This window comes from Polypterus senegalus, chromosome 5, assembly GCF_016835505.1.
Source record: "Polypterus senegalus isolate Bchr_013 chromosome 5, ASM1683550v1, whole genome shotgun sequence".
NCBI lineage: Eukaryota > Metazoa > Chordata > Cladistia > Polypteriformes > Polypteridae > Polypterus > Polypterus senegalus.
The window spans coordinates 5,950,477-5,974,102 of NC_053158.1; the positions used below are offsets into that span (position 1 = coordinate 5,950,477).

General features: G+C 42.9%; 1 protein-coding gene across 2 annotated transcripts in view; it reads right to left on the minus strand.

The window, feature by feature from the left end:
* Window positions 1-895: 895 nt before the first annotated feature.
* The window catches only part of snx16 (sorting nexin 16), an 88,776-nt gene continuing 66,045 nt past the window's right edge, over window positions 896-23,626 (minus strand). For both annotated transcript variants that reach the window (XM_039754304.1, XM_039754302.1), the window contains exons 5-8: window positions 20,523-20,592; window positions 11,098-11,234; window positions 4,697-4,813; window positions 896-2,044 (exon numbers count right to left, since the gene is read on the minus strand). In XM_039754304.1, the coding sequence (XP_039610238.1) occupies window positions 1,927-2,044; window positions 4,697-4,813; window positions 11,098-11,234; window positions 20,523-20,592 (442 nt within the window). In that variant the 3' untranslated portion in view covers window positions 896-1,926. The remainder of the gene's footprint in view (window positions 2,045-4,696; window positions 4,814-11,097; window positions 11,235-20,522; window positions 20,593-23,626) is intronic.

The following is a 23,626-nucleotide window of genomic DNA, read 5'->3' on the forward strand; positions in this document are numbered from 1 at the left end:
AAGGTTTCACTTGGTATAAAGATTATTGATTTGTTTTGTTTTTTTTTTTCTTCAAACAGAAATACAATTTTTTTCACGTCTTCCCCTATTTAATCCAGAGGTTTGCTCTACAAATCTCTCACGAGTCATCAGCAATGCTAACGGTGTTTTGGCAGTTAAACAAAGCTAAAATATCTTATGCTAACATTTCCTGAAAGCAAAGGCACAATGTCGTCTAAGGGTGTGTGTACGCCTTTCACAAAAGAAGCTCACTTACGACAAGAAGTATCGAGGACTGTGTTAGGTCAGCCTTTACTGTAACCAAATCTTTCTTCCAGAGAAAGTAAAATAATCCCACCCCCCCTTGGAAATCACTGTTGTTGAAACGTTATATTACATTCAACTTAGTATAACGCTTCGAGAAAAAACGAAAATGATGAAGACGGTGATAGCGTCAAAAAGTAACGAACTGCTCAATTTATGTCGTAAAACAACGATAAAAAAAGGCTTATCAAATTTAATGCAAAATGTGTTTTACGTCAACAGCAACGGAGGCAAAGACTTTTCAAAGTAGGAAAAGAAAAGCAAGAAATAGTGCGTGAAAAGAACGACGGAGAAAAAGGCACTATATCGTTATTTTCAAAGCAGTAAAAACACACACAAATATCGATAAATATATATATATATATATATAGAAGGAGAGAGAGATTTTTAAAAGCTCTGCCAATGAGACTTGGCACAAAACGTACTGTGAAATTTAAAGTGCATGATAGGAATCGATAAACCCGTTATAGGGAGCGAGATATGAGATATATATATATATATATATATATATATATATATATATATATATATATATATATATATATATATATAAAAAAAATCTAACACACAATTCTCGTTTTTTCGTTGTATCTGTACTCGGCCTGATATTGCACCATCACAATGAATATGGCTTTTTACGATAAGACAGTGTTGTTTGCAGAACGGCAGATGCAAATAAGCTGAAAAAAAGATGCAAAAATTTCACGTTTGGTCAGTTGCGGTCATTTCCTTATTTTTGTAATCGATGGCGGCAAATAATTTTTCTTTCCTCTTATAATAGGACCTGTTTAATATTTTGTACACATTTAAAAGTTTTGTCATCCATCGTTGTTACTTCGTCTTAACTTTGTTATCGTAAATCGAAAGTCTAATAAGCGACACAATGTTGTCAGAATGGTGGCAGGATTTTAAATAGCAAACAATCCATAAATGTTACACCAGCATTTTTAACTTTTAGAAAAATGCATAGATATAAAGAAATTTATTTCGCAACTGCAGAAAGTTAATATTTATTCCAAGCAATCTTCGATCGAGTTAAAACGTCCTGCGTGGTGGTCTACGTGTAAACAAATTAAAAAAAAAATACAAATACCCTAATTGGCGGCGAGAGCATTTAAGGTACACTTTGTATTTGGTAAAGCAAACAAGTATCTGAGTATTCTGTTGATTGTGTAGTGCAAGACGTGCAGTAGAATCACAGTGAAGGACTTTTTCGCACGTAGTGAAGAAAACCAAAACTGCTATCCTATTAAAATAATGAAGTGAAAAATCGTCTCTGCAAAACTTCTGAGGAGCATGTAGTGCAAATGTTTTATATGATTTACAGACTAGCAGAAGCTTTCGTTTTGTGAAAATGATCGTTTATAAAAGCAAGTAGAAGGTTACAGACGTTAACTGTCACCATTATTGTTACGGCAAAACTGTTTAAACCAGTCAAACGGGAAGCACATGCCTGTACGTTACCTGCCGCTGCTGTGCTATATCGAGCTAGAAGATTAGGGAGCCACAGCAGCTAAGTGAGTCAACAAATGTCATTTGTAATTGCATGTTGTCTGGGATATAAATTCCCCGAGTTACGTTCCGCTCCGGGTTCAATCCGCCTGTAGTTCTTCTAAAGGTGCGTTACTTCTGCTCTGTGGGTTCCACGATTTGGCCGACTTCAATCACCGGTGGAGAACTTCCAAGACTTGGGCCGCACCAGCAAGCTGCAAAATTTTGCTCAGTAACAGCTGATTCAAGCCTGCCAATAAATAAAATAGAGAATTTCAGCTAACTCTTCAACCTCTGTAGATGTCACAGGACCTTTCGAAAGGACTGCATTTGGACACCTTCATTTTTTATTGCTAAAATCATTTCAGTGCATTTGTTACCCCCCTTTAAGTAACACTTAATACTCCAGAACGACAAAGCGAAAATGAGATTTTTAGAAATTTTTGGCCCATTTTTTCAAAATATAAAATAACAGAAATATCCCATTGACCCAAGTATTCAGACCATTCACTCAGTGCTTAGTTGGAACCTCCTCGACAGTGTTCTAAATCTCAGACTGGGCCTCAGAGTTACCTTTCAAAATGACAATAACTCCAAGAATAAAACAGGAGTGGCTAAGGGACAACTCTGGGAAGGTTCTTAGGTGGCCCAGGTGGGTGTTAAGTGAGTAATTGTTGCTGGAGCTCCCATGCTGACAGCTTCTTCACCTTGACCCTGACTATGAGACCTACCACAGTGGAATTGTAACAATCGCCCGATATGGAACACGGTTACTACACTTCACCACCCGAGAGGAAAATGGACGATATTTGAAGGATAAAATAGCATTAACATATTCAGTCCTCAGCCTCTCTTCTCTCCTATACATGCCCCTAAATAATTGGCAAAATTTACAAGGAAGAAGTTGGACTGATTAAGTATACTGTAATCCAATTAATATGTTTACTTGACCGGTGCCTGACTGCTTATTTGTGAACCCCTTTCCCCAGCGGCCAAATCTTAATCCCTGGTTTGAAACAGACATAAAGAAAAAAGATCTCAAAAAAAAAAAAAAAAAGACAAAGATTTAACGTAGTCCATGAACACAGCCAAGAAACCTGCAGTACAGTTCCTACTGTAAGATGGAGTGGAAAAAAAACGGCTTCCCGGCTGGCTATCCCGAAGAAACTTAATCATGAGTCCAACTCGCCAGACGGGAGCACCCAGAGAACCTCAACCCTTGGCTTCTTCTCGGGGATTCGTGACACGGTTTCAACTTCAGGGTGGCCACCCACAAATAGCACACGTTCCTGGGTGAAGTCTGACCCTGAAGATGTGGTGGTCCTAACTGCCTTCAGTACATTAACAAGCTCCTCCCGTGTAGTTTTGGGCTGATCTCTCACCTTTCTCATGATCATCCTCACCCCATGAAATGAGATCTTGCATGGAGCCTCAGTTCTGAGTGCATATGCATTCACCCATCACACTGAAACCTCTTAATAAGACCTGATCCAACCAATTAACTTCAGAAGTCGTATCAATCAAAGTCACACATGATGTCTGTTATGAAAGGCCCCTGGCTCTGCAACACCGCTAAGCAAGCAACATGAAGACCAAGGAACACTCCAGACAAGTCAGAGACAAACTCGTGGAGAAATAGAGATCAGAGTTAGTTTATAAAAAAAGACTTTTGAATATCCCACAGAACACCAATAATCCATTATAAGAAAACGGAGAGAATATCACACCACAATATGACACCACTACAAACCTCACAAAAGAAGGCTGCCCACCAAATCTCACAGACGGGGCAAGGAGGTGATAAATCAGAGATGCAACAAAGACACCAAGGATAACACTGAAGGAAGTGCAAAGATCAACAGTGGAGATGAGGGTATCTGTCCATAGGACCACTTCAAGCCATACACTTCACAGAACAGGGCTTTATGGGAGAGATTCCAGAAAAAAAGTCACTGCATCAAGAAAAACAAATAAGAAAACGCCTCTGGTGTTTGGCCAACAGCATGTGGCGGATTCGCCAAACACATGGAAGAAGGTTATCTGGTCAGATGAGACTCAAATTGAACTCTTTGGCCATCATGGGAAACACCATCTGTGACACAAACCCAAGACTTCCCAACATCCCAAGGACACCATTTCCACGGTGACGCATGGTGGTGATGGCATCAAGCAGTGGGGACACTAAAAACTGGTCAAGATTGATGAAAAGATGGATGACACCAAATACAGGGTAACTCTTGAGGAAAACCTTGTTCAGTCTGCCAGTGATTTGAGACTTCCAGCAGAAGAAGGACCCTAAGCATACTGCTACAGCGACAGTGGAGTGGTGTCAAGGGAGACATTGAAAGGTCTTGGAATGGCCTCAACAAAGCCCAGACCTCAATCCAACTGAGAATCTGTGGCAGGACTTGAAGATGGCTGGACACCAACGCAGTCCATTGAATGTGAAGGAGTTGGAGCGGTTTGGACTTAAGGAATGGGCGATGATCCCAATGGTGAGATGTGCTTGGCTAATAGAGACATTCAACATGAGACTTGCAGCTGGAATTGCAGGAAAAGGGGGCTCTACAAAATATTGAAATATTTTGCACCTTCAAAGTGATAAGCATGTTGTGTAAATCGAATGGCGCAAAACCCCCAAAAATCCATTTGAACTTCAGGTTGAAATGCGACAAAACTGGACAAATACCGAAAAATTTTGCAAGGCAGAAAGAGTCCCCCGGGCAGGGTGCCAGTCCTACGCTAAGAAGCAAGTGATGATTTAATGTTAACATTTGAAATATCCTGCAGTACCTGGACTACCCAAGTTACACTTTCAGAACAAATGAAACCACAAAATCTTGCAAGGGCTACAAGCTAAAGTGAATTGCTAATCCAGTGAACCTCCATTTTGTCTGCTTACCCGTTCTCGACTTGCATTTCTTGATCTGCCTCTGCCACTGAAGACTCCACGTCCCCACTGCACTCACTCTCTTCACCAGATGGCCTGCGGGTATTTTCTTCCGTAACCGGATCTTCTCTGGAAGAAACAAAATGATACTCCTCATTGCTTGTTTTTGTAGTGTTGGCACTTGATATAATCTGCAGTATCACCATTTAGTAACAATATACGTATTCTAGTAGTAATTAGGTAATGAGTTTCCTCCGCAGGGTGTCTGGGCTTTCCCTTAAAGATAGGGTGAGAAGCTCAGTCATCCGGGAGGGGCTCAGAGTAGAGCCGCTGCTCCTCCACATCGAGAGGAGTCAGATGAGGTGGCACGGGCATCTGATCAGGATGCCTCCTGGACGTCTCCCTGGTGAGGTGTTCCGGGCATGTCCAACCGGGAGGAGGCCCCGGGGAAGACCCAGGACACGCTGGAGGGACTGTGTCTCCCGGCTGGCCTGGGAACGCATGGGATTCTCCGGAAAAGCTGGAAGAAGTGGCCGGGGAGAGGGAAGTCTGGGCCTCTCTGCTTAAGCTGCTGCCCCCGCGACCCGACCTCGGATAAGCGGAAGAGGATGGACGGATGGAATTAGGTAATGCAGTCTGTAAGCCATTTTGTTTGGCTCATGGAATGGAAAACAGTTCTTGTGACAGTACATATAGGAACACCGAAATTTAAAGGATACTAATGACATTCTTATGTAATGCAGAGATCACTTGAAAGAGTGAAAGTTAGCTAGCTCTTCTGTCTCTGCAAACATCACAGTGCCTGGCATTGCATTCGTCATTTCAAAAGGTGGCACATCATAAACATTAGCTCTGCTTTTACGAACCCCATACCAAATGGCATTTGACAGAGACAGATGCATTGTATTTGTCATTCCAACAGATGGTGCATCATGAACATTTGTATTAATGCATTACAAAATACAATTCAGTCTCCCAACCATCCAAGAACAGTTTGGTGACCAACAATGCCTAGGCCAGCATGATGGAGCACCAGGCCATAACTACATTTTGGGTCCATGGCCAGGAAACTCCCCAGACCTTAATCCCATTGAGAACTTGTGGTGGGTGGACAAACAAACCCACCAATTCTGACAAACTCCAAGCGTTGATTATGCAAGAATGGGCTGCTGCCATCAGTCAGGATTGGGCCCAGAAGTTGATGGACAGACAGCCTGCCAGGGCGAATTGCAGAGGTCTTGAAAAAGAAAGAAGGGCCAACACTGCAAATATGCACTCTGCGCATAAACTTCATGTCATTGCCAATAAAAGCCTTTGAAACTTCTGAAATGCTTGTAATTCTACTTCAGTACACCAGAGAAACATCTGATAAAAAGATCTAAAAATACTGAAGCATCAGACTTTGTGAAAATTAATACTGGGGTCTTTCTGAACAGTTTTGGCCACAGCTGTATAAATGAAAGACCCATGTGTGTATGGAGCAGTCTGCTCTGCTCTGCTCATGCTCAACCACAGCCACTAGATGGTGCCTGCTTGCACTTTTACAGGGTTTGCTACCAAAGACTCGTGTACAGTAAACGCTGCTGCGCGACAACGACGTCATGCTAATGACACCGATGAGGAGACACAACGTCAAAATGAAGCAACCACCGCTCAACAACGTGCAAGTGAAACATCTCACCAATGGGGGGGGGCAAGACTTGAAGTTTTCCCTAAAAACATCGTCTATCTGGAGGTATTTTCTCAAGACAAAGATTAATAGGACTCATATTCCAGCGATCCGGCTAACATATGGGATCTTCTTTCGAAAGCCAGTGGGGCAGCAAGCCCAGTTTGGTCCACATCTTCTGCACCAGGTCATTCTTAAGAGTGAGCTGACGCCTCTCCAAGTTCACCAATGTAATAAAACTGCTAGGGCGTCTTCAGGTTGTTTTTTTGTCCAGAAGACCGCACGCAGCTAGTTGTTCATAACTCAAAAAGCTGACGTGACTGGAAAAACTGATTTAGAAAAGTGAGTGGTGTGGTCTCTGATGATTACCAAAAAGACATATTTGTTGCCTTTACTCTTCAGTATGTATTTTTGCATTTTAAACATACATAAAAATCAAGAAAAATGAATGCATGCAGGATTCGAACTATGACGCTGCTAACTTGCAGTTGGACGAGCCACCCTCTGTGCTATTCGGTAGTCGCCGCAGATCGGCACAAAGATCTCCCTATCAGACTATTACGTGGAAAACATCATTGGGGGTTTCTCTTGACTTTTTTGTTGATTAAATTAACTTTTTGATGAGGTTGGATATTTGTGGGCTGTGATATGGATCCATTAGTGAAAACTGTTCATCCGTTCTTAATGATAATTCTTTACATTTATATAGTGCTGTTCTCGCTCAGTGAGAAACCCCTTTAGTTTCTGTTACAAATAACAAAGAATTTGTTGTCAGCGAGTCATTTAGGGAACTTTACATATTTAGATCATACATATTTATTCTTTCATTATGAGTTTTAGATTATATCAATAAAGGGGCACGGGCCTATGGAGGAATATTCCAAAATTAATCAATCTGTTAAATAAATAAACAAATAAATAAATGTTTTGTGAAATGATAAAATAAATAAAACTGCAATGATACGTGAGCATAATTAAATAAGCCACAAATTGTTTTTTGTTGCTCATTTCTTTCCATTTGTATTTACGAGGCAAAAAGTAAAGGCAAATTGACAATTACACAGTAACTGCAATGGATAAAAGCTGACGCAATACAACACATTCACAATGGCTTATGGGTAGCCTGACCACCCACAGTCCAGTGCAGTGCTCTGCTGTTAGTGTCAAACGAACGTGGACACTCCGCCGCAGGACTACACTGTTGTTGAAATACGCGCGGTACTGAGGTGGAGCAGAGGGTGAGGAACCTGCTGAAATTCACCGACTTTTGATCGGGTTGGCTGTACAACTTTCCCCCTGTTGTCATAATGTGAGGCGCCGTTCTGCTGCTATGCACCTAAAATCTGGAATAGCCTGCCAATAGGAATTCACCAGGCTGATACAGCAGAGCAGTTTAAAACGCTGCTGAAAACACATTACTTTAACATGGCCTTCTCATAACTTCACTTTAACTTAATCCTGATACTCTGTACGTTCAATTCATTATAATAACTATTCACAGTGGCTCTAAAATCTGTACTAACCCCTACTCTCTCTTCTGTTTCCTTTTCCGGTATCCAAGCCACCACCATCTACTCAAAGCACCGTGATGTTCCAACAATGATGGATGGATTAAAGTCTGTATGACCATCAACATCAAGTGACTCCGTGAGAACCCTAACTACAAAGAGGACTATTTCACTTATGTTAGGCAGAATGCCCAGAGGGGACTGGGTGGTCTTATGACCCCTGAACCCCTGCAGATTTTATTTTTTTCTCCAGCCGTCTGGAGTTTTTTTTCCCTGTTTTTTCTGTCCACCCTGGCCATCGGACCTTACTCATTTTCTATGTTAACTAATACTGTCTTATTTTACTTTCTTATTTTGTCTTTTATTTTTATTTTCCTCATTATGTAAAGCACTTTGAGCTACTTTTTGTATGAAAATGTCCTATATAAATAAATGTTGTTGTTGTTGTAGTGCTAAAGTTTCGACACTTTTGATCAGTTATTTTCTCTCGTTGGTTTCTAGGAGTAAACATGGATGCGCCACACTCCGACAGCAGTGAGCAGTGAGGACCAGGGGCGGAAATCCTCGTTGGTTCGTCAGAATCATGGCGCGGACTTGCTCAGTATTGTCACTGGTAGTGGACAGGCACTGTTTTTGAACTTCACACTCCATTCATAAACCCTCTGCTGTGGTAAAACACCATGTCCATATTGTGCCTAAAGCCTTCTATGGATTTTCACCTCAGTATACCTTCAGCCCCTAAAAAGTGGGTCACTGCTTTCTGCTCTACTTTGGTGTCAACAGAGAGTCAGGCATTTTTGTTTACTCCTAGAAAACAGTAAGAGAAACTGACTAATCGATTTTGAAACGTCACCACTGTGACCACAGACTAGGGGCGGGCAACATACTGGTACTGGAAAAGTACCAAAAAACGCCCAATTTTAAAACAGTAGGTACAGCATTTCAGGATTTTCAGTACTGGAAGTAAACATCAGCTTTCCTTTCAGTCCGCTTTCCCATCCCCTACAACTTCTATTGCATTGGGGGGGGGGGGGTAAACTGCATTTGGCGATCCTAAATTGTGTGTGGGTGTGTGTGCCCTGTGGTGGGCTGGCGCCCTGCCCGTGATTTGTTGCTGCCTTACGCCCTGTGTTGGCTGGGATTGGCACCAGCAGACCCCCAGTGACCCTGTGTTAGGATTTATCGGGTTGGACAATGGCTGACTGTCTGGCTGGCAAACCGCGTGTTTTGTGAAGTCGAAACTGCACACTTCAACATGATCTGAACTTCACAGGGAACCCACCACCATTCTTATTGCTCTTATTGATGTGGGGAACACCTCTGTTACTGCAATCAGGACTTCATAGCTATAAACAGGGACACAATGTATAGTTTTGTCACAATCGGGCAGCGTACCAGGAAGAGTAAGCCGCGGGGGCATTGGAGTTAGTGGTTATTTGCTTCAGAACCATTTTAGTTCTGAAAGCTGGTTTGGATGCCAAACTCAAAGTTTTAGGAGCGATCCAACACAAGCGCGGACATCCCATGTGTCCACAAGCAGGGCTGTGGAGTCAGTAGATAAATCCTTCTACACTGATTCCTTAGTTTCTGGTACTTCTCACTCCCCGACTCGGACTTCTCTGTATTTAATATTTAATATTTAGTATTTAATTGCTGATGTATTTTCCATATTGATTGAAGGAAGGCAACATACACCTGAGCTAGGAAGCGGACTCTCTACTGTATTGGCCAGTTTAAACAAAAGACATGAACCCCTGAACACACATTAGGCCATTGCACACACCTCCACCTCCACCATTACACTTGTTTACACTCAAATGAACTTGTTAAACACATTATATCTGAAATAAAATAAAAAATGCTTTTTGTAATGTACCATAATCCAGATTACAATATGTGAATGTCAGGTTGTATAATAGCTCAGCTGAACTTCACACTTGTAGTAACACAACTATGCACTGGGCTTTATTCTTACATCACACAAGTACTTAATTAGGACTATTGTTTGTGAAATGGGACATTTGAATTTGCTGTATTTTATTTCATTACAATTTAAATTTCGTAGGAGTCGGTACATTTTTGCCCACTCTGACCACGACTCCAGGTACCCAAAATTGTCTCCCACTCCTCGACTCCGACTCCACAGCCCTGTCCACAAATTCGAAAGGAAAGCTGTGCAGCCAACCCAAACAAAATTCACAAAAGTGTTGAAAGATATTGACCAACCCTCACGTACTGTATATAAAATAAAAAATACCAGGCAGCTGTCTATGACCGAAAACCTACCATATTATTGCTGCATCAGGAGTGGGCAGGAGGAGGAGTATAAGAAGCTAATCAAGGACTTTGTTAAATGGTTAAATGGCGACTCAAACCACTTACACCAGAACACCAGCAAAACCAAGGAGCTGGTGGTGGATTTTAGGAGGACCAGGCCCCTCATGGACCCCGTGATCATCAGAGGTGACTGTGCAGAGGGTACAGACCTATAAATACCTGGGAGTGCAGCTGGATGACAAACTGGACTGGACTGCCAATACTGATGCTCTGTGCAAAAGAGGGCAGAGCCGACTATACTTCCTTAGAAGGCTGGCGTCCTTCAACATCTGCAATAAGATGCTGCAGATGTTCTATCAGACGGTTGTGGTGAGCGTCCTCTTCTACACGGTGGTGTGCTGGGGAGGCAGCATAAAGAAGAAGGACCCCTCACGCCTGGACAAACTGGTGAGGAAGGCATGCTCTATTGTAGGCACGGAGCTGGACAGTTTGACATCCGTGGCAGAGCGACGGGCGCTGAGCAGGCTCATGTCAATCATGGAGAATCCACAGAACAGGATCATCTCCAGACAGAGGAGCAGCTTCAGTGACAGACTGCTGTCACCATCCTGCTCCACTGACAGACTGAGGAGACCCCACACTATGCGACTCTTCAGTACCACCCGGGGTAAACGTTAACATTATACAAAGTTATTGTCTGTTATACCTGCATTGTTATCACTCTTTAATTTAATATTGTTCTTTATCATTATGCTGCTGCTGGAGTATGGGAATTTCCACTTAGGATTAATAAAGTATCTATCTATAAATGTTAACGGCCGACATGATGAAAGAAACAGCAATACAAACAAAAACCCTCCTTTATCATAAGGCACACGTGAAACACAAATGAAGACGGCCATTTAGATGTTCAGTATTTTGTCAAGAGCTTAAAATTGTAAGTATGAAGAGGACTCTACTTGATTCTATTCTCCAAAACGTCAATGTACAGCTGTTTTTCTTCCAGGATTTTTTTGAGGGATTCGATTTCTTTCTGCTTCTCAATGACCTCTTTTTGGAGTCTGTAGTTTGTCTCTTCGAGAGTCTCACAAAAGGCCTGCAGACAACAAAAAAAAAATAAATAAAGAGTTGTTCAAAAAAAATCATGTAAATGTATGGAGTGCTGCAGCATAGGAAAAAAAAATAAAAGATCACTGACAAAAATGTTATGAGACTTTAAAATATAGTATTTCTTTAAATTGCGACGGACAAACTCGCATCCCAGCTGCTATGAATGCTGCTCTCTTATCTGGCCAGGACACCTTGATAACAGAAGAACATGATAACGGAAGGCCACATAGGGAGTGATATCTCCTTTATATACCAGGAGGCGGAGGTGGAAGGATGCAACAGTGGCTACACCAGGAGTGGCATCCTAACAAAAGCCAGCAGCCGTACCACCTGCACTTCAGAGGAGGTTATCCACCGGAAGCTAAGCCTATTCAGGCCCGTCCAGAAACCTGGATAGGAGACCATCTAGGACAGGGGTGGCGAACTCCAGGCCTAGAGTGCCGCAGTGGCTGCAGGTTTTCATTCTAACCATCTTCTTAATTAGTGCCCAGTTTTTGCTGCTGATTACTTCTTTTAATTAACTTGACTCGGGCCCCATATTTGTTTGTTCTTTTTCTTTAATTAGCAGCCAAACAATAATGAGACACAAAACAAGCCACCACATGACCAGCTCCCCTGTGCCCATCACACAATATCTGAAATTAAAGAGAGGTGATGGTCTTGGTAAGGATGATCTCTCAGGTCGCCAAAACATTTTGACATTGGTACTCTTAGACAGAACAGAAAAACAAGAGTTTTCGAAATGTCTGCTGTGGCAGAATGAGAGCAGGAACAAGCTATGGGATTAAATAACGGGTTTAATTAACAGCAAGAATTGGCTTCTCATTAAGAAAGTGATCGGAGTGAAATTGGTTGGAGTTTGAAGCCCCAGTTTAGCTGGTCATCTGTTAGCTCGTTTCACGTCTCATTTCTGCTTGGCTGTCATTTAATCAAGAAAGGAATCAATTCAGAGGGCTGAACTCTTCTAACAGGGCTATTAAAGTGATGGGGAAAAAAGTTAATTAGCAGTGAAAACTGGTCACTGGTTAGGGAAAGGGTGAGAATGAAAACCTGTAGCCACTGCGGCCCTCCAGGCCTAGAGTTTGCCACCCCTGATCTAGGAAAAGCTTAGGTTGTTGCTGATGGAAGAGGTGTTGGTGAGGCCAGCAGACGGCACTTATCCCGTGGTCTGTGTATGGATCCCAATGCCCCAGTGCAGTGACGGGGGACACTGTGCTGTAAAAATGCCACCATCCTTCAGATGAGTTGTAACACTGAGGTCATAAAATGTCCCTGGGCATCCTTAGTAAAGAGTAGGGTGTTATCCCGATGACCTGGCTAAATTTCCCACCACGGCCTGGTCATTCTGGCCTCCTAATCTTCTACCATCTCTAACTGGCTAATTGCCTCTCTCTCACCACTAAAAGTTAATGTGTGGTGGACATTTTGCCGCAAGAATGGCTGCCGTCATATCATCTAGGGAGATGCTGCAAATTAGTAAATTAGCTCTTTCTCTTTTTCTTCACCTCCACTCCACTCGGAGATGGCAGCCATGAAAGCCTTGAGTCTCTGTGCACCGGTCTCTCCCTTGATCAGCGCCGCCATTTTCCCCTCATTCTTCTTTGCAGGACTACCTGAGGCTCTGTCAGGTGTCATGGGGATCATGAGTGAACAGCCTTGTTCAAGTCCTGCGGGAAATTCTCAATTGGACTGACATCTGGCCACTCCAAGACACGAACATTGAAGCCATCGCTGTTTAGCGTTGGCTTTATACTTGGGTTCATTGTCTTGCTGGAGAACAAATTTCTTCTCCTAAAGTGCAAGTTTCTTGGTGACTCCGTCAGGTTTTCTTCCAGAATTTTCACACGTTCTGCTGCATTCATTTTACTTTGACAAGCCTTTCGGAGCCTGCTGCAGAGAAGCATCCCCACAGCTTGACGTTACCTCCTGCATGCTTCATGGTTGGGATGGTGTGTTGATAATACGCAGTATGCCAAACATGCCGTTTAGTCCGATTGCCAAAACGGCTCAGTGAGATCACAGGTCCTTCTTCCCATTGACTTCACAGTCTCCCACGTGTCTTCTGCCGAGATGTCAAGTGTGTTTTCTTTCTTTGCCACGCTCTCATAAAGCAGAGACTGGGTAATTGCTTACATTTATATAGCACTTTTCTCACTACTCAACGCACTTCAGTGAGTGGGCAGCCACTTCAACCACCACTAATGTGCAGTATCCACCTGGATGATGTGACGGCAGCCATTTTGTACCAGTATGCTCACCACACGTTAGCTGTAGGGTGGCAAAGGGGTGATAGATAACTAGCTAATTAGAGACAGGGGATTACAGTGGTACCTCTGGTCACGACCGTAATTTGTTCCAAAACTCTGGACGCGACCCGATTTGGTCGTGAACCGAACGTAATTTCCCCCATAAGATTGTATGTAAATACAATTAATCCGTTCGTATATAAATATATATTTTTTTAAGATTTTTAAGCACAAAAATAGTTAATTATACCATATAATGCACAGAGTAATAGTAAACTAAAATGTAAAAATATTGAATAACACTGAGAAAACTTTGAACAACAGAAAAATAACATTGCAAGAGTTCACACTACACCCTTACGAACCGCTCGCTGTAAACACTTTTTTTTAATGAGTTTTAAGCATAGGGGAAAAAAATGAAAGTTTGCAAAATCCTTAATTTATACAAAAACTAGCAATAACCTTGCATGAGTCGAGTTCTGACGTGAAGGAAGCGAGGAGGATGCTGGGTGGAGAGGAGGTTACAGCTTTGCTGGAGAGTCCGGCTTCGCGACGGAGGGATGTTCTCCTTCAGGTGTTTTCTCTCTTGTGATTTCTTGGGTTTCTGGTGTTTTTATCCATTTAGCTGGTGGACCAAACTTCACGAAATAGCGGTCTAATGTGCCTTACCTTGTAGCAGTGCTACCATTGGTTAGAACTGCATCTCCCAGCAGTCCTTGCAGGGCTGTTGGGGGCAAAGGTGGCCAGAGGGGTTCAAAAGGAGGGCAGGGGACGAAGAGAAAGAAGTTTTTGTTTTGGTCGTTTGCTGCTTGTATTTATCTGTGGAACTGCCTGTCGTTTGCCTGCTTTACATCTTCGTGTCCTGGATTGTGTTGTCTGTTGGGGTCTGGAATCATTCGTCTACCTGTTTACTGTTCCTGAGGACGTTGTCTGGAGTATTTGGCTTTCACGGAAGAAGGAGCGCTCCTGAACCATTCATCTGTCAACTTACTTCAGCAACTACCGGTAGGACTGTGTTTTTCCATTTCCCTCGCTTCATTCAAATCACTGGACATAACTTCACCGCTATTATTTCATACATGGACTTTACTGCGTGTTTGTCATGTTTATCTGTTAATTGTAATATCGCCGAAGGGATCAGGGGTGGTATTATTGTTTTTCATTTAGTAATTTAATTTCATTATACTTTTTTGTCGTTTAAGTTCCCAGTGCGTTTTCTTTGTCTCTGTAGTGTGTGTGGGTGTGTGTCGTGCCAAGGCTGGGGTTGTCCCTGGTAATCCTCATATAAAATAAATAAATCACCGTCTTTCTCGACGGTGTGAATCTTAGCGGCCTCTGACCGCTACAACCTTTTCATACACATTAGAATTGTTCGGAAATGCGAGACAACATGGGCGATCATCGTATTTATCACTCTGTTCGCAACCGCATTCATTGTCAGGGTGGTTCTTCTCGAAAAAATCCTGGCACTCGTTCCATTTTTCCATGATGGCTTTTATCACATCACTTTTTATAACCGCCCTTCCCTCTTCTTCCCCCGAGGACTGCTCCTCGGCGAGCAACTTCTGCTGCTCCTGTTGGAGTTCAGCGAGTTCCTCCGTCGTCAGCTCCTCCTTGTGATCCAGGACCAGCTCCTCGATGTTCTCATTGTCTACTTCAAGACCCATGCTCTTGCCCATGGACACAATCTCATCCAAAACAAGATGCTCAAATCTTTCGAAATCCCGTTCAGGAATGCATTCAGGCCAAAGTTTCTTTCAGGCCGAGTTCAAGGTCCGGTATGTGACGTCTTCCCAGGCTTTGTCGATGAGGTTGATGCAATGAACAATATAAAAATAAAAAAAAAATTCAGGGTCAAAGATGTCTCTTCTGTCATATTGAAACACCTGGCGAATAGTCCTTTGGTGTACAGCTTTTTTTAAAACTTGAGATAACCTGCTGGTCCATGGGCTGCAGAAGAGGAGTCGTGTTGTTTGGGGTTTGTAACACGACCTTAATAAAGTCGTACTCCTCGACCATATCATCAACCAAATTTGGAGGGTGTGCCGGAGCATTGTCCATCAGAAGAAGGCATTTTTCAGGCAGATTATTCCCTTCGAGATATTGCTTCATGGCGGGAGCGAAAGCCTCGTGCGGCCATTGCAAAAACAAGGTCCTTGTGACCCAACCCTTCGTGTTTGCCCTCCACATCACGGGCAGTCTGGCCTTGTTTACATTGTGCTGCTTGAACGCACGAGGGTTCTCAAATTGGCAAATGACAATCGGCTTGATTTTTACGTCGCCACTAGCGTTAGCACACAGCAAAAGGGTTAACCACTCCTTCATTGGTTTATGGCCGGGCATAGCCTTCTCTTCCTGGGTGATGTAGGTACTCTTTGGCATCTTCTTCCAGAACAATCCAGTCTTGTCGCAGTTGAACACTTGTTGAGGGATGTAGCCTTTGTCCTCCACGAATTTTCCGCAGCTGCAGCGTCGGAACTAGCAGCCTCTCCATGCCTTACCACACTATGAATGCCACTTCTCTTGCGAAACTTTTCAAACCATCCTCTACTAGCTTTAAATTCCTCACCTTTGTCACTCGTAGAAGGATTTTTTTTGTAGCAAATCGCCGTGAATCTTCCTGGCTTTCTCGCATAACATCGCCTTGCTTACGTTATCCCCTGCAAGTTGCTTCTTGTTCAACCACACTAGCAACAGTTTTTCCACCATTTGAGGCCTCTGCTTGGTGAACATTGTAACTCCTTTTGCAACATCAGCTGCTTTAATGGCATCTTTCTGCTTTAGAATAGTGGAAATCGCAGATTTTGACTACTTGTACTCGGCGGCAACATCAGTAACATGAACGCCACGCTCATACTTTTCAATATTTTCTTTCTTTAATTCAATTTCAATATTCTTCGAACCTTTCTTCTCACTTACACTACCACTCTTCACTTGCTTAGAGGCCATGGTTAATTGCAAAATTAATTCAAAAGCACACGAAATAGAGCACAGAGTTCACAGTGAATTCACGCGTGTCTGAGTGAGAACAATGTACAGAGAGAGACTGAACACGTGCGGAAATCATTGTCGCGTACGAACCAGAATGGGAAACTGGCCACCAGTGTTTTTGTTCGCCACCAGAGCGTGTGGTCGTGAACAGATGCAAAAGTTTGGTGAACTTTTTGATCGAAACCTGATTTGTACGTGTTCGGAAATGTTTGTGACCAGAGGTTTTACTGTTTTAGAGGGGCCAGAATGACTAGGCCATGGTTGGCAATTTAGCAAGGACATCGGGATACACCATACTCTTTATGACGGTTGCCCAGGGATCTTTTATGACCACAGAGAGGACCTCAGTTTTATGTCTCACAGGAAAGACGTCACCAGTGTCCCCGTCACTACACTGGGATCCACATTCAGACCAGAGGGTAAGCGTCCCATCCTTTTCTTAGATGGTTTCTGTGTTCAGCAGGGGGCGTTAGCTCCCTGGGAATGAGTTCTTTTGTAATTGCGTGTTTTACATAACCCAAAACTATACAGATATAAAAAGTGATACCCCTCCTTTAGTGATACGGCGGTAAGAAATCACATACAGTGCATCCGGAAAGTATTCACAGCGCATCACTTTTTCCACATTGTGTTATGTTACAGCCTTATTCCAAAATGGATTAAATTCATTTTTTTCCTCAGAATTCTACACACAACACCCCATAATGACAACGTGAAAAAAGTTTACTTGAGGTTTTGCAAATTTATTAAAAATAAAAACTGAGAAATCCCATGTACATAAGTATTCACAGCCTTTGCTCAATACTTTGTCGATGCACCTTTGGCAGCAATTCCAGCCTCAAGTCTTTTTGAATATGATGCCACAAGCTTGGCACACCTATCCTTGGCCAGTTTCGCCCATTCCTCTTTGCAGCACCTCTCAAGCTCCATCAGGTTGGATGGGAAGCGTCGGGGCACAGCCATTTTAAGATCTCTCCAGAGATGTTCAATCAGATTCAAGTCTGGGCTCTGGCTGGGCCACTCAAGGACATTCACAGAGTTGTCCTGAAGCCACTCCTTTGATATCTTGGCTGTGTGCTTAGGGTCGTTGTCCTGCTGAAAGATGAACCGTCGCCCCAGTCTGAGGTCAAGAGCGCTCTGGAGCAGGTTTTCATCCAGGATGTCTCTGTACATTGCTGCAGTCATCTTTCCCTTTATCCTGACTAGTCTCCCAGTTCCTGATGCTGCCACCACCATGCTTCACTGTAGGGATGGTATTGGCCTGGTGATGAGCGGTGCCTGGTTTCCTCCAAAGGTGACGCCTGGCATTCACACCAAAGAGTTCAATCTTTGTCTCATCAGACCAGAGAATTTTGTTTCTCATGGTCTGAGAGTCCTTCAGGTGCCTTTTGGCAAACTCCAGGCGGGCTGCCATGTGCCTTTTACTAAGGAGTGGCTTCCGTCTGGCCACTCTACCATACAGGCCTGATTGGTGGATTGCTGCAGAGATGGTTGTCCTTCTGGAAGGTTCTCCTCTCTCCACAGAGGACCTCTGGAGCTCTGACAGAGTGACCATCGGGTTCTTGGTCACCTCCCTGACTAAGGCCCTTCTCCCCCGATCACTCAGTTTAGATGGCCGGCCAGCTCTAGGAAGAGTCCTGGTGGTTTCGAACTTCTTCCACTTACAGATGATGGAGGCCACTGTGCTCATTGGGACCTTCAAAGCAACAGAAATTTTTCTGTAACCTTCCCCAGATTTGTGCCTCGAGACAATCCTGTCTCGGAGGTCTACAGACAATTCATTTGACTTCATGCTTGGTTTGTGCTCTGACATGAACTGTCAACTGTGGGACCTTCTATAGACAGGTGTGTGCCTTTCCAAATCAGGTCCAATCAACTGAATTTACCACAGGTGGACTCCAATTAAACATCTCAAGGATGATCAGGGGAAACAGGATGGACCTGAGCTCAATTTGGAGCTTCATGGCAAAGGCTGGGAATACTTATGTACATGTGATTTCTCAGTTTTTTATATTTTTAATAAATTTGCAAAAATCTCAAGTAAACTTTTTTCACGTTGTCATTATGGGGTGTAGAATTCTGAGGAAAAAATGAATTTAATCCATTTTGGAATAAGGCTGTAACATAACAAAATGTGGAAAAAGTGATGCGCTGTGAATACTTTCCGGATGCACTGTAGGAGAAATAACTTAGCTTTCTTTAATGTCGGCTTATACTACATAACGGACGAGGGAAGGCAATGACAGAACCCAGTCCGGGAGTGTGGGCCAGATGTGTAGAGTCTGTCGACATCGTTGGTGCAGTGGAAGGATTTTCAGGAACAGGTGGCGGTATCTCCCATCCATCCATGACTTGGCCGTTTTCCAAGGCTTTATACTGTTTTCTCCACGTACAGGGACCCCACTTAGGCGAACGTGCAATTCCAAACAAGGCAACAGTTTCATGAAGACTTTGACAGACAAAAAAATAGTATACGGCAGTTCTCAGTCTGCACGTTATCCAGTTGTTTCAATCTGTCTTATGTCATACTGCGTGCCTACCAGTTCTATACGGTGAACCCCTGTGCTAAATCTGGCTCTGTGTCAGCTGTGCATGTGTGCAGAACAAAAGCAGATTTATAAGATATATTTGCACAGAGCACAGTGACGTATTAAACTTGTGCTTATTACAGGTTACCATCCAAGTACTGCTACTGACCGGGACTGAATATGCCGAGATGCAGGGGGATGACCTCTTCTGAACTGCATGTGGCATTGCTGCTGGCATGGCATTCAAACCGCTGGTTGCTGGATCCACCAAGGCCGTGCTTCTATCCACTACACCACCAGGGCACACCTCACAAGCTTTCTCATTTACTGGACACAGAAGCTATCCAAAATGAGAGCAACACTGGGAGTGCAGTAAAATCCAGCAGGAAAATCAGAGAACTTGGGTGGGGTACCCTCACCACAGAGAGAACATGCAAACTCTACACAGACAACCACCAGGAGAAGATTACAAGGGCAAGACAGCTGATCCTCGATGTTTCACCCATTTTTAAATAATTAATTGGTAAACATTAATGAAAATTGCAAAGAAAATTTGGAAAGAAATGTGCTGTATATCATCCATCCATCCATTATCCAACCCGCTATATCCTAACTACAGGGTCACGGGGGTCCGCTGGAGCCAATCCCAGCCAGTACAGGGCACAAGGCAGGAAACAAACCCCGAGCAGGGCGCCAGCCCACCGCAGTGCTATATATCATCATGTGCAAATTCAGGCCTGTTCTCTCAAGTCCGAGTTTTAGGTTGTGATGTTAATCCAAAATCCCAATGTACACCGTGATCAGGAAGTACAGGAACACTTTCTAGATTTAATTTGTTTATTTGAACAATTTACTTTAAAGGACTCACTTCAATCAGCATCAGGAGCAGAATACAAAGGCAAGACACTTGACCCTTGATGTGCCGCCCTTTGCTAAATAATTATTTGATTAACATTAATTAAAATCGAAAAGGAAATGTGGTGTAGAACATCATGTGCTTTATAAATTAAAAAATAATTTTAGGAATAAATAATGTTTAAAATGACATACTGTGGCGGCACAGTGGTAGCGTTGCTGCCTTGCAGTAAGGAGACCCGGGTTCGCTTCCCGGGTCCTCCCTGCGTGGAGTTTGCATGTTCTCCCCGTTTCCTCCGGGCATTCCGGTTTCCTCCCACAGTCCAAAGACATGCAAGTTAGGTGCATTGGCAATCCTAAATTGTGCTTGGTGTGTGTGTGTGTGTGTGCCCTGCAGTGGGGCTGGCGCCCTGCCCAGAATTTGTTCCTGCCTTGCACCCTGTGTTGGCTGGGATTGGCTCCAGCAGCCCCCCCATGACCCTGCGTTAGGAGGTAGCAGGTTGGACAATGACTGACTGACAACATACTGTATGCATTATTATTATTATTATTATTATTATTATTAATGGGTCAGCTGCCCACTTTATTACATAATTTCCAAAATATAAGAGAGATATCTTCTGATGTGTTTGTACAATAAATAATTCGACTCACCCGGCTTTCTTCCAAACTGTCAAATGGCCCTGGGGGGTCATCCAAGCATAAAAATTCTCGCACAGCAATGCTGTTAGACAATAAATAAAAATAAATAAATAAATAAATGGGTTATTCTTACACATGAAAAATTGGAAGAACAATTAAATACGCATATGTAAAAGTGCATTGTTAACTTTTTGGGCTTAGAGGCCTCATTTCCACTTTGCTTTAACTAATGCACAGAGAAACAAAATAAATATTAAATGTTCCCTTTATGTTTTTCTTCTTCTTCTTCTTTTGGCTGCTTCCATTTAGGAATCGCCATAGCATATCACCCGTCTCCATCTAATATCCTCTTTCACATCATTTTCTTCCACACCAACTGCCTTCCTATCTCCCTCACCACATCCCTAAACCTCATCTTTGGCCTTCCTCTTTTCCTACTGCCTGGCTGTTCCATCCTCAACATTATTTTCCTGATGTAACCTTCATCTTTCCTCTGCCTGTGCCCACACCATCTCAATTTAGCCTCTTTCACTTGGTCACCAAACTGTCATAGCTGTGTTGTCCCTCTAATATACTCATTTCTAATCCTGTCTACCTTCTTTACTCCGAGTGAAAATCAGAGCATCTTCAACTCCGCCATTTCCAGCTCTGCCTCCTGTCTCTTCGTCAGTGCCACCATCTCCAAACCATACAGCACAGCTGTTAGAATATACCAATTCAATCCAGCTCCCATAGACTATGCACTAATATAATTTAATATCTCTATACTATAAAAAAAAAATCCGGGAGAGAAACACCAGGGCGTCGAGGCGTGATCTTCACATTAAGATCATGGAAGACACTTAAAAGACCTGTGAGAAGAAAGAGAATGGCCACGGAGCATCTCGCTGGGACCTTAAATTGGCCGTCTCGTGGGGACCTTAAACATGAGACATTGTGCCAAGAGATTGACCCAGAACCCTCTAGCAATGACGTAGAATATGAGATTCTTGCAAGACAAACCCTACTGACAATCAATATCAGATAAGACAATGGGCAGCAAAACATTTAGTCGTGTGAAGTATTTGAGCACACACGGATCCAGGGCTCTCAGCGCATATAAAGCATACAAGGACAATACGTTATAATGAAATGTTGACGACTAAGCGAAGAAGAAAGCAGTGCGGAGAAAAGAGGCTCAAAAGCGTTGGAGAGAAAAAGGACCAAAAAAGAATAATCTAGGTGCAAATTCAGAAAATAAGAAAAGTAATGATCAGCCCGGAACAAGTGGAATTGAAACAAAGCAGGTCCAATTGGGCTTAGAATTAAAAGACAGAGAGTAAAAGTAGAACTTCATAAAGACGTTCACAAACACATGCAGAGCAGGTTAGAGATTATGAAAGCAGTGGAATTCCATCCATCCATTCTCCAACTCGTTGAATCCGAACACAGGGTCATGGGGGTCCGCTGGAGCCAATCCCAGCCAACACAGGGCACAAGGCAGGAACCAATCCCGGGCAGGGCGTCAACCCACCGCAAGACACACACACACCAAGCACACACTAAGGACAATTTAGAATCGCCAACCCACCTAACCGGCATGTCTTTGGACTGTGGGAGGAAACCCACGCAGACACGGGGAGAACATGCAAACTCCACGCAGGAAGGACCCGGGAAGCGAACCCAGACGGGTCTCATTACTGCAAGGCAGCAGCGCTACCCACTGCGCCACCGTGCCGCCCACAGTGGAATTTGAAAGGCTCAAAACAAAAAAAAAAAAAAACGTTGGCACGATATACATGTGGAGGTAGGAAAGGTAGAAAGTATAAAAAATAAAAAAGAAAGTTAACATTGCAGTAGCGCAAACAAATGGAAATTATTACTCGAAAAAGGGAAAATAATCACCACGGACCAGGTGTCATTGTAACAAAAGCAGGACAAAGCGAGGTCAGAAATAAAAGACAGAGTAGAAAACAAAGTAAAACATCATAAAGAGGTTAAAAAACAAGAAGCCAAACACATGCAGAGCAGGTTAGAGATGATGAAAACTGGAATTCAAAAGACTCAAAAAAAATGTAGGGGCGAAACACATGCAGAGCAAGATACAGAATATGAAAGCAGAAAAAGTGTAAACAAAAAAAAAAAAAAAAGTAAACATCGCATTAGCGCAAAGAAGAGAAATTATTACTCGGAGAAATAACGAAAAGGCAAATAGAGATCGAATATATGGACACAGGTGATATGTCAGAAGTATGTAAATATTGAAAGGCTTGGAAGTTTAAGTCAGAGAATTTCAAAAATGGGGTTTACCTCACATGCATTTATTGGTTACTTTGCAAAAAAAAAAAAAATTAACTGCTGAAGATGAAGATCGTTTTGTCTGTGCAGAAATTCCAAACAAAGAAACTTATCCTGAATTACGGTACAAAGTCATTAAACACACGTCTCACTGACCTCATTAAAAAGAATCAGCATACTGGGACTCGAAAGATTCCAAATATTGTTTTTACAGAATTTCTGAAATAAAAGTGAAACTAATGAAATAGTAACAATACAAAAAAAAAAAAAAAAAATCTTAAAAGTGTGTATCCGGAAAACCAAACACGGGGGTTGGCGAGTGAAGCGAGCAGGGGGCGAAGCCCACTAGTAACTTAAATAACTAGTAAATGGCTCTTACACATAGTATTGGAACAAAGTGGTGCAGGATGTGATAAAGTCCAAGAAAGAGGCAAAGACAACATCAGGAAGGAAGATAGAGAAATGTAGAGGCAAAGGGGGCAGTGGTAAGAGCTAAGGGACAAGCTGTGGTGAAGATGTATGAAAAACTGGGGACAAAAGAGGGAGAGACAAGAATGTTTAGAACAGTGAAGGCTAGGAAGAAGGCTGGAAAGAATTTTAGTCAGATAAAGTAGACGAAAGATGAGCAGGGTGTGCACTCCTGGTACTCAAGGGGTACTTTGAAAAGCTGTTGAATGAAGAAAATCCAAGGGTAATGGAGATCCAAATGAAGGGCAAGTACCAAGAATAAGGATTGAGGAAATAAAAGGAGGTAGTGTAAAGAATTCAAAATGGAAAAGCAGCAGGATTGGAATGAATGTGTTGTGAGATCTAATGCAGAAGATCTATGAACAGGAGAG